The 15,671-nt window shown below is 53.0% G+C and overlaps 2 protein-coding genes across 2 annotated transcripts; both read right to left on the bottom strand.

Annotated features, from left to right (window-relative positions):
- Positions 1-788: 788 nt before the first annotated feature.
- LOC115911661 (fibrinogen-like protein 1-like protein) lies at positions 789-2,823 on the bottom strand. The gene is made up of 3 exons (XM_030962804.1): positions 2,684-2,823; positions 2,077-2,205; positions 789-1,527 (listed from the first exon to the last, which is right to left on the bottom strand). Exons 1-3 carry the CDS (start codon positions 2,685-2,687, stop codon positions 899-901), a joined length of 762 nt encoding a protein of 253 aa, XP_030818664.1. The 5' UTR covers positions 2,688-2,823; the 3' UTR covers positions 789-898.
- SPACA6 (sperm acrosome associated 6) lies at positions 2,814-9,964 on the bottom strand. Its single transcript, XM_030962953.1, has 11 exons — positions 9,715-9,964; positions 9,119-9,193; positions 8,722-8,790; positions 8,554-8,577; positions 8,390-8,467; positions 7,812-7,915; positions 6,279-6,432; positions 5,424-5,568; positions 4,907-4,962; positions 3,061-3,299; positions 2,814-2,834 (listed from the first exon to the last, which is right to left on the bottom strand). The coding sequence occupies exons 1-11, from the start codon at positions 9,962-9,964 to the stop codon at positions 2,814-2,816; spliced, it is 1,215 nt and encodes a 404-aa protein (XP_030818813.1).
- Between the last annotated feature and the right edge of the window lie 5,707 nt (positions 9,965-15,671).

Genomic DNA, 15,671 nt, shown 5'->3' with positions numbered 1-15,671 from the left:
GGATCCCTGCCCTGTCAGGCTGTCTCAGCTCTCACACTGGCCCAGACAGACCAGCCACATGGTGCTGTGTGGCCTTGCAGTACTGTTGTTCCTTTCCACTCTCCGCGTTCCCTCCCAGTACACACAGGGTTAATGAGGCAGGATGACACTGGCCTGGCTTTCCAGGTCATGGCTGGCAGGGTGCAACTGACCTGGTGCTTCCCTCACACCCTCTGCTGCTGTTGGCTGTGTGATGCTACATTCTCTCCTTCGAAGATCCCCTCCATCAAATACAACCCTCTTCTATAAGTGAAAGTTTTGTCTCTAATTGGGTTGTATGAAAAAATCTTCCTTTGAAGACTTTTTCTTGCTGCACCAGAAGCCTCAGGTGTTCTTCTGGCAGGAAACAGGCAGCAGTTGCAAGGAGTTCCCAAATAAATGAAGGACACTGTGCAGGTCTGAAAGTGATTTTATTCTGCAGGATGAACACGGACTGCAGCAGCGATGTGTTGTGGACATGGCCTACCCTAGGGTCAGTATAGCTTAGGTCAGGTTAGCTGGTGAGGGTGGATACTTTTCTGCTGAAAACATCTTACCCACAAAGCAAAAAGAGCTTAAGGCCATGCTGATCAGGAGGGGTTTAGGTTTCTGAGCACAGAGCTCTCTCCAGAAGGAACATGCTTGGAGACTGCAGTGTTTATAAAGATGAGCTCTAATAATATTGCCCCCAAAACCCACCACAGGTGAATGGCCAGAGACAGAGCCAGCAGCTTTGCTACTTTTCAGGACAGGAGGAAACAAAGCAATTCTTGATATCGAGGAGCAACCCTATTCACCCCCAAGGCCTCATCATCAAATGGGCCCCAGCAGGGCACTGGCTGGGCCATGTGCTGCATGTGGACAGAGGGGGGAAGGAGTTCTAGGGGTATGGGGTTGGTTTGATGAGGATGGCCGAGGCTCTGCAGGTCCCCTTGCACAGCTTGCCCCACGTCAGCCCCCCCTTGACGTTCAGCTGCACAGAGTAACATGCTGAGTACCACCACCCACCCCCATAGCGTGAGGCACAGTTCCCTCTGTAAGTGTCCTGATCCCGATCCTTTGTGGAGAACTTCATGTTGTTGTGCACTTTCCTGGGATTGTCTGAATCCATGGCATCCTCTGCTGTCCCCGAGTGCGCTCCCAGCCTCAGCCGGTAGCCCTGGGACTCATCATCCAGGCTGAACAGGTTGTAGTCTGCAAACTTCATGTTGTTTGCAGCATCCCAGATGACAAACCTGACCTGGTAGATCTTCTGCCTGGTGATCTGGTGGATGTACTCGGTGCCCAGCCAGAACTCAGTGTGCACATTGCCAAAGCCGTGCTTGTAGGTGCTCCAGGACTCGGCCCAGGTGATGTCCGTGTCCTGCCGGTTCCTCTGGATGACGGTCCAGCCCCCGTCTGCCCCGCTCATCTCACAGTACACCATGATGGGGTGCAGCCCCGTGGGCTGGATGATGTACACACCACTGGGGCTGCCAGCCAGAACCTCGCTGCAGTCCCTGGGCCAAGCTGGGGCAGCACAAAGGGGGTTAGAACAAAAGCCTGGGCATCAGGACAAGACCCTGGGCAGGAGGGAGATTCATCTGGCCAGGGCACGTGGGGGATAACCAGCTCTGCCAGCCCAGAGAGGGGGTTGGCCTCAACCCTCTGTTCCTTTCCCATAGGAGTCAGCCCCATTGAAAGGCCCCAGACTGACTGAGCTATGCTGATATCAGTCCAAGAGACTGAATACAGGCACCAGCGGGCTCCCCTGGGTCTCCTGAAAAGGGGGCTGTGCCACTACAGCAGGGCCACACTGGGAGGGAGGTGAAGAGGACCTAGCCCCTGCCTGTGACTCAGGAAATGGGGAAAAATGATCCCTTCAAGCACAAAGCCACCCTTCCCAGCCTGCACAGTGCACACACACACACACAGAGCCCTGCAGCCTGTGCTGGGCACACCTTCACCATCCTCCATCCTGGAGCAGGGCCAGGGTGAGGGACAGTGCACTGTCCTGCCCCACCCAGAGCTGGCTGAACACATGCATACAACACCAGGTGCCCAAGGGATGTTACCTACTGGTTCTCTTCAGAACACTCGATGAAGTGTTGGAGGGAGATTTCTTGAAGGCGTTTAGGCTTTGTGTGTGCACACAATGGCCTGGTGAAGACAAGATGAGCAGGGAAGCAAGGAGCAGAAGAGACTGAGCTGGTAGAAAGGGACAAGAAGAAAAGAAGAAATGTGACCATCCTTCCCATGGCACCAACACCACAGCTAACAGGAGCCTGTGAGGTCTTGGAGGGCACTGAGCATGCTGGGCAGCATCAGGCTGCTCCCTGCAAGCTGCAAAGCTTGCCAGAGGGGTCACAACCTGCCCTTTCCCCCTTGATCTGCTGCAGGCAAGTCAAACACGGGGTAGTTTTGGGCAGAGCAAAGAAACCAACAACTGCCTGAGTCAAGCTTCACTCCTGGTCTCTGGAGCAGGGGCTGGGCTGGGCTGAGCCAGAAGCCAGGGCATGAGCAGCTGGTGCTCAGAGGGGGAAAGTGCCCCTAAAGGGACCGGTGCCACTGCTCCCCATCAGTGTGCAAGAAGCAGAGATTGGAGCCTCTCCCCCTTGCTGAGCTGCCCTAGCTTTGCTCTCCCCATTGCTGGCAAGGAGTACCCACTTCCCAGCCCTGTACTCACCCATTGCTCCCTGTGGAAATGCCCTCTGGAGCGCAGAGCTCTGCACTGGCTGGGCACACAGAGGGATTTGTAGTGCCCTCTGCGCTGGGCGGGCTGAGTGGGTCCTGCCTCCCTTTTCTGCTGGAAGAGATCAGGTTGGTTTCCTTTGTGCCTGCAGAAAACACCAGCTGAGGTGGAGGCGCCCGTGGTTCTGGATTGCAAAGAAAAGAATTCCTGTGCCAGCAAGAATCCTTGGAATGGTCTCTTCTGTGAGTGCTGAGTGGATGGAATTTCCCCAAGGAACAGCATGTTTGCAAACTTTGAAGAGTATTGCTGAGCATACACTTGAATGCCACAGTCCTCAGCCAGGTGGAGAGCAAACACAAGTCTGTCCCTGCCTCCACCACTGCAGCTGGTGCTGCCAGGTCAAGGGGCTCTTGTTTAATCTGCTCCAGTCCAGCCCAGCCTGGCTTGGGGTGGGGCAGCAGAGCAGCCCCAAGGTCCCCAGGGAGGGGAACTGCTATGGGGCAGTGTTTGGAGCAGCTGGTGTGTTCTGGGGTGCATGACACAGGCAGAGGGGTCTGTATCTGGGGGAAGCAGGAGAAGTCTTGAATCCCCAGTGGGACACAGTCCTGACCTGCAAGGAAGCAGCTGAAGGGCCTGATGAAAGGTTTCTGTAAGGCAGGTGAGACAGTTGTGGCCATGCAGGGTGAGAGGAAAGCATCTGCCCAGGAATGGAGTGAAAACAGGTGGATGGAGGGCAGCAATGGGGATCTGAGCATGTACAGAGGGGAGCTAAGCATGCTTGGAGGAAAAACAAAGGATTGAGTGTGCACAGAGGGGTGGTGAGGGATATCATGGTGGAACCCATAGGAACTGAGCACCTACAGAAGGGACAGTGGGATCTGAGCATCGATGGAGGTCAGCAGAGGAAATGTGAGGTGTGAAAAGAGGGATGTGAGCTTGCCCAGGGGAGAAAAGTCAGCACTAAAGAGATGCTGAAAGGACCAAAGGAGATCTGAGTACTCAAGGAGGGGGATAGATGAGATCTGGGTGTACACAGAGGGAAATGGAGGGCACAGGCGTGTACAAGGGGAAAAATGGCAACGATCTGTTAGTGCAAGGAGAACAACAGAGGGGTTCTAAGAGGGCACAGCAAGGGGAATGAAGAGGATATGAAAGCAGCTGGATAGGAATGGAGTGCATGTGAGAGTGATTGGTGATTGTAAGTGAAGTGAATGAGAAAGAGGGGATCCAGAGAAGCACTCAGAGGGAACAGAGGGAATTTGGAAACATGCAAAGGTATAGTTCAGTTTTAAGGCACTCAGAAAGAATGGCAGGGACAGGCAGTGCACAAAAGTATAAATCTGATAGAATATCTGGCACAATAAATCTGACTGTGTTCAGTGGGAACTTGTGAGATCACAGATCCCCCATAGTGCAATTGACCAACATTGTCTGGCCCAGTCAAATAAGAATTTACAGAATCCAGGTTCACTAATAGCATGGTTTAGGGAAGGAATAGGAAAGCAGATTCAGGATGCTGGTGATAAATGCACTATGGAGTATTAATATGTATTATGACAGAAGGGGTAGTAACAGGGATCTATTAGCTATAAATATATATTGACCCAGTTATATATAATAACTATTCCCAGGTCTGCTCCAATACACTTGGAGGTGTGAAGCTCAAGCAGAGGCATCCCTTCAGGGGAGAAGGAGAGACACTGTCCATCTGCTGATCTCAAGCAAAAAGAGATGCTTTCCCCTCCTCTTTTTGCCCTGAGACCCCACTTTGATACCATAATTTTTGGCCAGCTTTGCTCCAGACATTGTTCTAGTGTTGGCTCTTGCTGGAGTCAGGGGCAGCCAAGGGACCCATCCCTTATGTTTCTCAACCACTCCCGTTGATTCTTGATCAATATAAGGCAGCTCTAAAGCAAGTCTGTCAAGTTACTACCCTTCTTCCACACCCTGCAGCATCACCACCACTGAGAGCCCTGCAGCTGCAGCTGGAATGCCCACCCAGGGAAAGGAAATGCTGTCCAGTACCCAGTTTTAATGTCTGCAAGCTCAAGAACCCAATATTTCTATCACAAGCATAATCCAGGTTTTCAGAACTCTGTATTTCTATTTTAAGACTAGCACAAGAAAAGCAATTGCAGGAATTTTGGTTCTCTGGGGTGGATCCATGTGCTACAGTGCCCTAGACTGAATCCAGGGGTCTGGAATCCTCTTGGGTACCCTGATGTCCACGTCTGCGGTGGATCTGATGGACACTGAGGCACTGCCAGCTGGCCCTGGGAGACAGAAGGAGGAATGGAGAAAGGGGGAGCAGGGAGGACACCCTATTCCCATTAGGGTGTGCGTGGGGAGAACAGGGACACATGGGGCATTTGGAGGGCTCAAGGGGCAACTGGGGGGTCCTTGGAGCAACTGATGGGCCTAAGGGTGAAGCTATGGTATCCTGGGGGCAACTGGGGTGATTGTAACTGGTACCCCCAAAGGGACAGCAAGGGTTGTAGGGAAAACAGGGGAAAGCTGTAGGGTTTCTGGGGCAATTAGGGAATCCGGGGGAAGAAAAGGCAGCCTGGAGTGCTACTGGGTGCAAGGGAGAGATCCTGGAATGGGCCAGAGGGCAAAGGGAGCCCCAGGAGACATGGAGGCTCCTGGGAATTTAGGAGTCCTAGCAGTCTTTGGCCTACCCTTGGACACGCATGGGGATTTTTAGAGTATAGTTTACCAGGTCAGGAGTACTCACATCAGCAGCAGAATGAATGCCATGGAGCCAAAACCCAGAGCCAGCCCCAGGTATGGTATGTGGGTAGGTGTCTCGTCATCCCAGTTCAACACAGTGCTGAACAAAGTCTGCAGTCCTTTCTCTTCCTCCACGCTTCCCTCTGATACTGTGGAGACCCAGGCCCCTCAGGTCATGGGGCCCTGCACCCAGGGACCAGCTATCCCTGCAGCTCTTGCTCCAGCCACAGACCTCACTGTCCCCAGTGACCCAGGCAGCTGGGGGTCCCTGCTCCACCCCACATGCTCCCAGGGGAGTCAGGCACCAGGGGACACGTGGTGTTCACGTTCTCTGAACAGAGAGAGACATAATTCTCTCTCCTAGGATTTTTCTTAGGGAAGGTAGTGAGAAGTTCAGAGAAGAGAAAACAACAATTTTTATCTCTATTTGTTGTTCTTGTTGTTTAGCACATGTGGAATGTGTCATGGAGATTGTTTACTATGAGTGATATGTTAATTAGACACTTGTGAGAGTTGTTTAGATTGATTAGCTAATTAAGTTAAACCTGTGTCATGACTGTCTCCAGACAGGCATGGGTTTTTCTTTGGTATCTTTTTAGTATAGTTTAAAATAGTATTAGTGTAATATACTATAGCTTAATAAAGCATTTCTTCAGCCTTCTGAAATCATGGAGTCAGAGCACGTTATTCCCACGTTGGGAGATCCCAGAACTGATAAACACATGCTCTAATCTGCCTGTCCACCATGAACCAGGCATCCTGGCACCCTGCTCACCCCCTTCCCATGGAGCCAGGTGTCCCAGGTCCCACTCTGCTCCACACTGCTCCCTGCCCCGGGGCACTCAGGTGTCTGGCTCACCGTTGAGGTAGAAGAACTTGCGGATAATGGGCTTGGTTGGCTCCCCCAGGCGACAGGCAACGGTTCCTGGAGCAGGTTCCTCAATGGTCAGACTGAAGGGCTTCTCTGGATTCCCCTTCACCTCTTTGAACAGTGCCATGTCCTGTGTGCGCAGCTGGGGCACAGGGGGACACATCAGCACTGCCCACACCACCGGGCACACAGAACTGCACACACAAAGGCACCTGTGTCCTGCACGTGCTCAACACATCCCCTTCATGCTTCTTGTGCTCCTGGCTGCTGCAGGTGCACACAGCTCCCAGCCCAGGTGCATGTACACCCAGGGTGCACACAAAAGTCACTTCTTGCACATGCAGGAAGGACTTCTCCCCTGTGAGTGTGGTGAGGCCCTGTGTAGCAGAGCATCTCATCCCCTGAAGAGCTCATCTGTTGTTTGTTAGCCAGTCAGGTAACTCAAACAGGACAATCTGGCTTATAATGAGTTATTTTTGCACCTCTGGGTTGGCATCTCCCAGCTGCCAATAAACACCTTACTGTCAAGGTGAGACGTGGAAGATAAGTTGGATTTCTGACTGACAGCAAGTCACTTTGCAACTATAAAAGCCACAGCAAACTTCTGCAAAGTAGAAATCCCTATAGGTTTTCCTGGAAATGTGTGGAATGTCTCACATAAATAGGGACACCTATTTCCCAGTTAATCCCCCAGGGGTTGAGTGAAGGAATCTGTGTACATTATTGTCATTTTGGTGGTAAGTTACATGTGGCTTCTATTCAATACTACTTCTTTTGCTAGCTTTAATATAGATACCTTGATATAGTGCACTGTTCTGTGTTATGCTGTAATTTACTAGTAGTTCTTTTAATTTTATAGTGTAGTAAGTAATTCTGGTTAAGATATTTAATCTATTTTGTCTGTTCATTTGTTTATTAAATAATTCCTTTTTATAAATATATCTGATTTGCCATCATTAGGACTTTTGGGCCAAAATAATTCCTAAGATTTAAAATGTTGCCAGATTCTGAGGCTAAGGAAGGATTTACCTTCATCTGAACCCATCTCCCTGAAAGAGTTTAAATACACAAAGGAATCCTTTCTGACCCTCAGACTCAGCAGCAGGGCTTCTTTAACAAACTTTGTCTGAAGCTTCCACTCTGCCCACAACACCCTGGCACAGGTTGTGCAGGTAAGATGTGGCTGCCCCATCCCTGGAAGCATCCAAAGCCAGGTTGGTTGGACCTTGAAGCAGCCTGGTCTGGTGGAAGGCGTCCACACCTTCCAGGGGATTGGAATGACATGAGATTTAAAGTTTTTTTCAACCCAGACCATCCTGTGATGTTATGATTCTACACGTGCACACATGGATCTGCGAACACACATCTGCCTGCTGCTTGTGTGCACCCTTCACATGAGCGAACATCCTTACACAGCTGCTACCTCCAGCACAGACAGCTGCTGTGGCAGCAGTCACCACACCTGCAGCAGTGCCCCTCGGAATGTCTGCTCACACCCTTGTAGGACCACGTGTGACTCACATTTGGGGCAAACATCCAGGTGATGGGCACGCCTGGCGGGATGTGGAAAGGCACGTTGCAGCGCAGCACGATGGTTTCATCTGTGTAGGTCCACAGGTCCTGCACTGGGAGCATTGACAGGCTCATGAGCTCCCATCTGCACATGCACTGACAGACATGATGGTGCTCCTGTGCTGGCTGCAGGGATGGGCAGATGTACACTTGGGCAGGTGCACTCAGCGTGGGACCGTGGGTGAGAAACACGGGGAGTCCCCAGAGATTTTTGTGGTAAAATCCTGTCTTCTGGATCAACTTTGCTCACTATAATCTCATTATAATACTGAACACACCTCCATCCCAAAAGCTATCTGCCCCCAATGTATGACCACCTTAGCTGAGCACACATTCTGCATTTTTCTAGCTTAGACCTTTAAAAGCAAAGTTAGATCATGTGACCTCAATGAGTAACAGAAGTGTAACTGGAGTCACTCAAGTGCCACCAAGCATAAAAAATAGCCCAAAAATAACCCAAGAATGGGAGGAAGTTGAGGAAGATTTCCTTACCATTAACACAACAGCCTCTCATGGCCCGATCATACCTGGGCAGTCCAGGGCAAACTGACAGTCCATGAAGCGGCAGGTAGCACACTGGAACACACGGGCAGCTTGCTGGAATCCTGGGAAAGAGAGACTTGGTGGTCCCAGGGAAGTGGGAGATGTACTAGGAGACAGGGGAGGCCAAGACAGAAGGATGGGCACTCACCACAGGGTGGGACACAGGCTGGAACTGGTGGGGAAGAAGCAGCGTTAGACTGGGCATCACTGGGGACCCACATCCTTGTAATGAGCTGTCAGGATTCAGCCTTTGTCCAGCCCAGATGGAGTACCTGGGAGTTTCTCTAGGACAGGGGTTCCCAGGGTGCCCCCATACCTTTTTCCAGCTGGCTCAGCTTCTTCCAGATTGTGCTGACAGCTTCCTGCAGAGACTTGTTCAAGGACTCTGGTGTGTTCCAAATGTGCAGGTAAGACAATGTGCCCTCCCCCTGGTCCCCATAAACCTTTCCCAGACCCGATAGATCCTTCATATAACTCACTTTGACTCCATATATCCCTCCTGAAGTCAGATACATTCCCAAATATCCCCTCAAACTCCCCAAGAAGCTGTATAACTTGAAACCCATATATCCTCAGGATTCCCCAAATATCCCTTTACAGCTCCAGACCTTCATGTATCCTCTATTTCACCTCCAGGTCATCCCCCTTCGAGGCCTCCACATCCCACCCCTCTTGCCCCATGTCTCATGTCCCATGTCCCTTAGCCTACTCACTCTTGCCCCATCGCTCCTCTAGAGAATACATCGCATCCATGACGATCTCCCGAAGCTCCTCACGCTGTCCTGATGCTGGAACCAGCACAAGGACACAGGAATCAGTACAGGGTTAGGGTTGGAGTTTCAGGGATGGGAAGGTCCAGTAAGGTCTGGGGGTTTCTGAGTGTTCCTGAAGTCCTGAACAAGATTTAAGGGATACTGGGAAAGGTTAGGTGTCCCTGTGGATTCCTAAGGTCTTAGGTAGGGCCCCAGGGGTCCCCAGCGTGTCCTTGCTCACGGTTGCAGGATTCTCAGGGTTCCAGGCAGGTGTGGGATTCCCAAATGTCCCTGGGGGCCAAATCAGAACTCAGAAGACCTTAGCTTGTCTGGGGTGGGTCCCTAGGGTCCCCAGCTTCCTGGGATCTTGCTCAATGTCAGTGTGAGGGCCTTGGTTGAAATGGGAAACCCCAGAGGGCTCTGGGGTGCTGTTCAGGGTGCGGATCCCCTTTGGGATGGATGTCCCTGGTGAAAGGAGGGACAGGGGTCCAGTCAGGACAGAGGTCCTTGGGCAGGATCCCTGTTGGGTTTGGTGTCCCTAGGGACTCATGACGTACCTACAGTGACAGAGGCAAGTGGTTTAGAAGCCTCAACAATGGCCTCAATGCATTTTTTATGTCTGAGCTCATCAGCAAAGGCCCCGGTAATCTCATGGCAAAGCCGTGCCCGCTGAATAGGGGGCCCAAAGCAGAGCAGGCAGGGGTTAACCTCAGGGAAGCAGGACATCAAGACCCACAGCCACAAGCTAAGGTTTCTAGTATGCCAGGGGACTAACACCAGCATCAGGGCCAAAAACCACCACCCCATGACCCCAAACCTAGCACGCAAGTGCCTGACTTCCCTGGACAAAGGCAGGGTTCCAAGGTGGAACCTGGGCACCTGGGTCGCCAGGGAACCAGGTAAGGCGGGAGGCCACACTCTCGCCAGCCACACTGACCTCACACCAGCCAAAGGTGTGGGGAGAACCCAGCAAGGAATTTGTAAGCCTCACATTTGAGCAGGATGAACTGAGCCAGCCCAAGGTTACAGCAGCCAAACATGGCTGGGATTGTCTGGGACATGGTGTTTGTAGGTCCTGAAGAGATTCTTCTGCCTCTCTTCTATATTGTACTCTTGAGTAGAGGAATGCACACCTGGTGATGCAAGGTATTAGATTGTTCAGCTCTCCAAAACAGAGAGGGAGAGAAAGAAAGAAACTACAAAACATTATCATTAACTACAAAGCAAAAGACTCAGAAAGCAGCTGTTGGCTTTACAGGGACAAGAGTTCCTGATGAAGGAAGCAACACATGAAAGTGTTTGCAGGTGAAAAACAAGCATGAGACTGAAGATTGGTGCAAAACATCTAGAAGGCAGAAGATGCTGTAAGACCTGACCTGGCATGTGCCAAAACATGTAATAAATGCAAGTTGCTTTTTCCATCCAGCTTGCAAATATTCACTCTCATCCCTCTCCTGTTAATGAGCACTGAGACAGTGACCCATGGCTGGCAGCCATGGTCACTATGCAGGTGTTTGACAAAGCACATGGTGACAAAAACAACAAGATGGTCCAACAGCCTAGGCTATTCAAACCCAATGCTTGCCAACTCTCTCCTGCAGAGCAGAAACTAAGGTGAACCCAGGAAATGTTGGAGATCTTGCCAGGTGCTGTAGATGCCACAACACCACCACTAGCAGACAGCTTCCTGAGCTTCAGCTGGGCTTGGGAAGGGATTTCCTAAAGCCTTGGTCCTTCCTGGCTGCCCCATTCTTCCCAACTGACTCACACTTGTTCTGCATTTGTGCTGTTCTCAGAATACTCTGATGATGCACAGATCCCAAAGAACGTCTCAGTGATTGTGAAGAGGGTCCCAGCTCGAGCCACGTGAGTATCCATGAAGCTCTGGATTCCCTGGGAGGGATCTCAGGCTGTGAACTTTTTTTCTGGGTATGGGTTTGCAGAGGCACTTGGACTGCATCTGGTCAAAGCTGCTGCTAATTTCCTTTCTCATGGGGTAGATTTTAATGTGTCTGCTCCAAAGCAGACTCACACTGTTAGGTTTGAGGGGACATGGGGTTCAAACTCTAACACTGGTAAATCCTATGGTGATTCTTGGTTTTGTTCTTGGGATGATTGGGCTGAGAGCCAACTCACAGATCCTGTTTCCTCCGCATGAGGAGATTTCAGATTGTACAGCAGGGGTTTAGGAGGGGTAGGTCATGTTTCACCAACCTGATCTCTTTTTATGACCAGGTGACCCTCCTGGTAGATGCAGGAAAGGCTGTGGATGTGTCTTTTTGGACTTCAGCAAGGCCTTTGACACTGTGTCCCACAGCATTCTCTGGAAAAGCTGCAGCCCAGGGCTGGGACAGGAGCACTCTCTGCTGGGTTCAGACCTGGCTGGATGGGCCCAGGGAGTGGTGGTGAGTGGTGCTGCATCCAGCTGGCAGCCAGGCACCAGTGGTGTCCCTCAGGGCTCTGTGCTGAGGCCAACTCTGTTCGATATTTTTATTGATGACATGGATGAGGGGATTGAGTCTTTCATTAGTAAATCTGCAGATGACACCAAGCTGGGAGCGTGTGTAGGAGGGCTCTGCAGAGAGACTGGAATGGTTGGATAGATGGGCAGAGTCCAATAGGATGAAGTTTAATAAATCCAAGTGCCAAGTCCTGCATTTTGGCCACAATAACCCCTGCAACGCTCTAGGATGGGGATGGTGTGGCTGGACAGTGCCCAGGCACAAAGGGACCTGGGGGTGCTGGTCAACAGTGACTGAACATGAGCCAGCAGAGTGCCCTGGTGGCCAAGAAGGCCAATGGCTCCTGGCCTGGATCAGGAATGGTGTGGCCAGCAGGAGCAGGGAGGTCATTCTGCCCCTGCACTGGGCACTGCTGAGGGCACACCTGGAGTGCTGTGTCCAGTTCTGCCCCTCAGCTTGGGAAGGACCTTGAGGGGCTGGAGCACATCCAGAGGAGGCAACGGGGCTGGAGAGGGGCTGGGAACACAAACCCTGTGAGGAACCACTGAGGGAGCTGGGGGTGCTCAGCCTGGAGAAAAGGAGACTCAGGGGTGACCTGATCACTCTCTGCAGCTCCTGAAAGGTGCCTGTGCTCAGCTGGGGCTGGGCTCTTTCTTCAGGCAGCACTGACACAACCAGAGGACACAGCCTCAAGGTGCACCACGGGCTGGATATTAGGAAAAAAAATCTTTAGAGAAGGAGTGATAAAGTACTAGAACAGTCGGCCCAGAGGTGGTGGAGAAACATGACTTTTTAGTTGTATTAAGTTAATAAAAACTGTTAAAATTATCGGCAGAGCCTTGTCTCACAGCCTGTCTCTCCCCGGGCTCCCTGGTGCTCCTTCAGCTCCTCCCCGCTGCTGTGGCTCTGCCACGGGGCTGAGCAGATCGAGCCCCGGGCCGGGCCCTGAGGCCGCTGCTGCTCCCGCGGCGCCTGCGGGGCAGCGCTGAGGCTCCGGGCCGGCTGTGGGAGCAGGAGCAGCGCTGCAGAGCCCGCGGCCCTCACGGGCTGCGAAGGCACGGCCAGAGGGCCATGGGGCCCGGCTGGCGCTGCCGGCGCTGCTGCTCTCGGCTGCCGCCTGCAATCCTCACAGGCAGCCCTGAGGCCGGCTCAGGAGCCGCTCGGAGCCGTGCCCGAGGGCCGGCCCCGACCCGCGGCCCCCAAGGGCACTTGTCCCTTCATCTCTGCACTGCCAGATCCCCAGCTCATTTGTCAGCTTCCTCCTGCCCTTCCTTTCTGCGGGGCAGCGTTAGGGGCTGGCCCAGCGGCTTTCCTCCCTCACGGCGGCAGCCCCTTGCCCACAGCTCCCTGGCGGGAGCCAGAGCTGCTTTCCAGCCGGGCACCCCCGCCGTGTCCCGCAGCCCGGGCCGGCTCCTGCCCGCTGCCGGCGAGGCCCGGCGGCTGGGCCCGGCCATCCCGGGCCAGAGCAGCTCCCTGGCCGGGGAACACAGGGGGACATGGGGGGACACACGGCAACACACGGGGGACACGCGGCGGGCACCGCTTCCCCGTGTCCCCGTTCCCGCAGAGCAGCGCCCTGTGCGGGGCTGGCACGGACCCGGGCACAGAGGAATGTCTGTGCTCTCACCCGACAAAGGACACTACAGGGATGCTGTTCACAATGGTGTGTGGCAATAAAACCTCCCTGAAAGTGTAGCAAATTTTGCAAAAGTGGCAGTTAACGGAACAGTCAGTGCTACCTTGAGAGCTCAGTAACAAATCGAGGCAGCCCAAGGTAATTATGGGGCTCTGTGGACAACTAAAGTAGAGCAGATAGTAAATGACAGGTATTGAAGGGAAGAACTTGGTTTGTCTTCCCCAACAGTCTTGGGGACATTGGTAGGAGAAATTATTTCGTTCTCTTCTTTCTGGACTGTCAAGCTAACATAAAACCTGACTTGGAGGAAATTGTAAAAAGGCTTCACCCACGGAGATTTTTGCCCTGTACTTCAGAGGAGAAAGGAGTCTGTGCCCCAACAAGCCCATAGCTCAGCCAGGGGCTCATGCACAGCACCCCTGGCAAAGGCTGATCCCAATGGATGCTCCAAACCAGGCCTTGGGGTTGCTGTGCCAAGCCACCAAGTAGCCGTGTCTGAAACCCCAGGGAAAGCAGCAGGCTGGGGATTCTCTCACAGGGACTGAGCTCTGTGGGGCTGCTGGCCCCACCTGCAGCCTCTGCCCAGAAGCTGCTTGGGGGATCCCTCTCTTGGTGAGGAAATAAACATAAAGGTACCCTTGGCCTTCATCTGGGGCTTTGTGGTTGTTGCAGTGCCCTGCCCCTGGTGACTCACACTGACAGTTCACTGCACAGCAAAGCCAGGCTTGCTGCCCGCTCCACAATGCAAGGAAAAACTGAGAACATGAGATGCCACACAACAGGACCCTGACACAGCAGGTGGAGAAGTGGCTTAGCTCTAGCTCAAGTCTTAAATGGATTAAAAGAAAAATAGTGAGGCCTCTCCTGTCCTGCGAGACTTTCAAGCACCTTTCAGTCACTAAAGGGCTCCAAATGGGCTGGACAGGGACTTGGCACTGGGGCCTTGAATGACAGGACAAGGGGCAATGGCTTCACACTGTGAGACAGCAGGGTTACACTGGGTATTGGGAAGAAAATCTTCCTGCGAGGGTTGTGATGCCTTGGCACAGGTTTCCCAAAGAAATTGTGTCTGCCCCATTCCTGAAAGTGTCCAGGGCCAGGCTGGATGGGACTTGGAGCAACCTGGTTTAGTGGAAGGCGTTCCTGGAAAGAGAGGATCTTTGAGGTCCCTTCCAGCCCAAGCCATTCCATGACTCCATGAGTCTGTGACCCAAGGTCTGCCAGGGATGACATGTGCTGCCTGGCAACAGGAGTTGTGATGAAAAGGGGCAGGAGCAGAGCAGGCTCCAGTCCTTTGATGGACAAGGGATGAGGAAGGAGCCTGCTGGCTACTCGTCATTTTTATCATTGCTTTTGCTCATCCCTTTCATTATACTTTTTATCATCCCTGACAGACCCAACTGGGCAGTAGGCTTGTAACACATCAGGGACAGAGTGTGTGCAGACATGGCAACATTCCTGGACACACTCAGCCTCTCCCAGATGCTGGATGTCGCCATCGGGATGCCCAACAATGGGGCCGTCCATTTTGCGGCCATGCGAAGACTGCTGCAGGCCGTGCTGGAGCACCTGGACGTGCAGTACCTGACCAGTGAGGAGCCCTGGCCAGGCCAGCTCAGTGGCCCCTCACTTGCTGATGTGGTTGCTGAAGTCAGAGAAGTTAAGAGGGAGCTGGAAGAGTACAAGAAGCACATGTCCAAGGTAGAGGCTCTTCCCAGCCCCCCTGGCACTCCCCCAGCACACAGCCCCTCCCCGCTCCCTCAGACAGCAGTGCTTGGCTCTGCCCTCACTGCCCTGGCAGAGCCGCTGGCAGGGGCTCTTTGCTGTGTGGATGGGCTTCAGTGCTCTGGCACTGAGCCCAGCTGGGGCAGGTGGCAGCGGGACTCTCCCAGCTCACCTGGCTGTGCCATGGGCTGCCCGTGGCAGGGTGGGGCTCTTTGGAGTGTTGTGCCAAAAGACTCAATCAACCACTAGAAGGCCCCGGTCTGTGCAGACCACTGTGGTCTGCACAGTGGTGAAGCTGTTTCCCTCACAGACACTTCTCACGGAGTTGCCTCTCTTACAGTTCCAGAGGGCAGAGAAGACGAAGAAGGCCGAGGCGGCACCGGATGAGGTGAACTGCTGCTGGGAGCAGGTTTTGGGTCTGAGACAGCAGCCCATTCGCTCTGCTCTGCTGGCTCGTTGCATGGAGAGTGCTGCCTGCCGCCACTACTCTGCCAGTCCCCACAGGCCCTCCCTAGAGATTGACTCCCACCACCCCTCTCTACTAGGACGTGTCTCTCTCCATGGATCTCCCTGAGGAGATTGACATCATAAAGACAACACAGAACCACAATGCACAGAAGATTAAGGAGTTGGCTGCCGCAGTAAGCTATGGGGTGATGTCAGCTTTGGGCTCTCATGGGGAACTTCAGTG

The sequence above is a fragment of the Camarhynchus parvulus genome, chromosome 19 (assembly GCF_901933205.1).
Source record: "Camarhynchus parvulus chromosome 19, STF_HiC, whole genome shotgun sequence".
In the NCBI taxonomy this organism is placed as follows: domain Eukaryota; kingdom Metazoa; phylum Chordata; class Aves; order Passeriformes; family Thraupidae; genus Camarhynchus; species Camarhynchus parvulus.
Note: the sequence above shows the minus strand (reverse complement) of the source record. Positions and strands in the feature narration are given on the sequence as shown.

What these genes read in the sequence shown, in the direction of transcription:
- LOC115911661 (XM_030962804.1), bottom strand. An exon ending in GAGTGTTCTGAAGAGAACCA is followed by an intron (nt 1,528 to 2,076) that starts GTAGGTAACATC and finishes GTGCTGCCCCAG; the next exon opens with CTTGGCCCAGGGACTGCAGC.
- SPACA6 (XM_030962953.1), bottom strand. Translation starts at nt 9,964, where the DNA reads ATGGGGTGGTGGTTTTTGGCCCTGATGCTGGTGTTAGTCCCCTGGCAT. An exon ending in AGAGGAGCGATGGGGCAAGA is followed by an intron (nt 8,791 to 9,118) that starts GTGAGTAGGCTA and finishes GGAACACACCAG; the next exon opens with AGTCCTTGAACAAGTCTCTG. An exon ending in AGCCTGTGTCCCACCCTGTG is followed by an intron (nt 8,468 to 8,553) that starts GTGAGTGCCCAT and finishes TCTCTTTCCCAG; the next exon opens with GATTCCAGCAAGCTGCCCGT.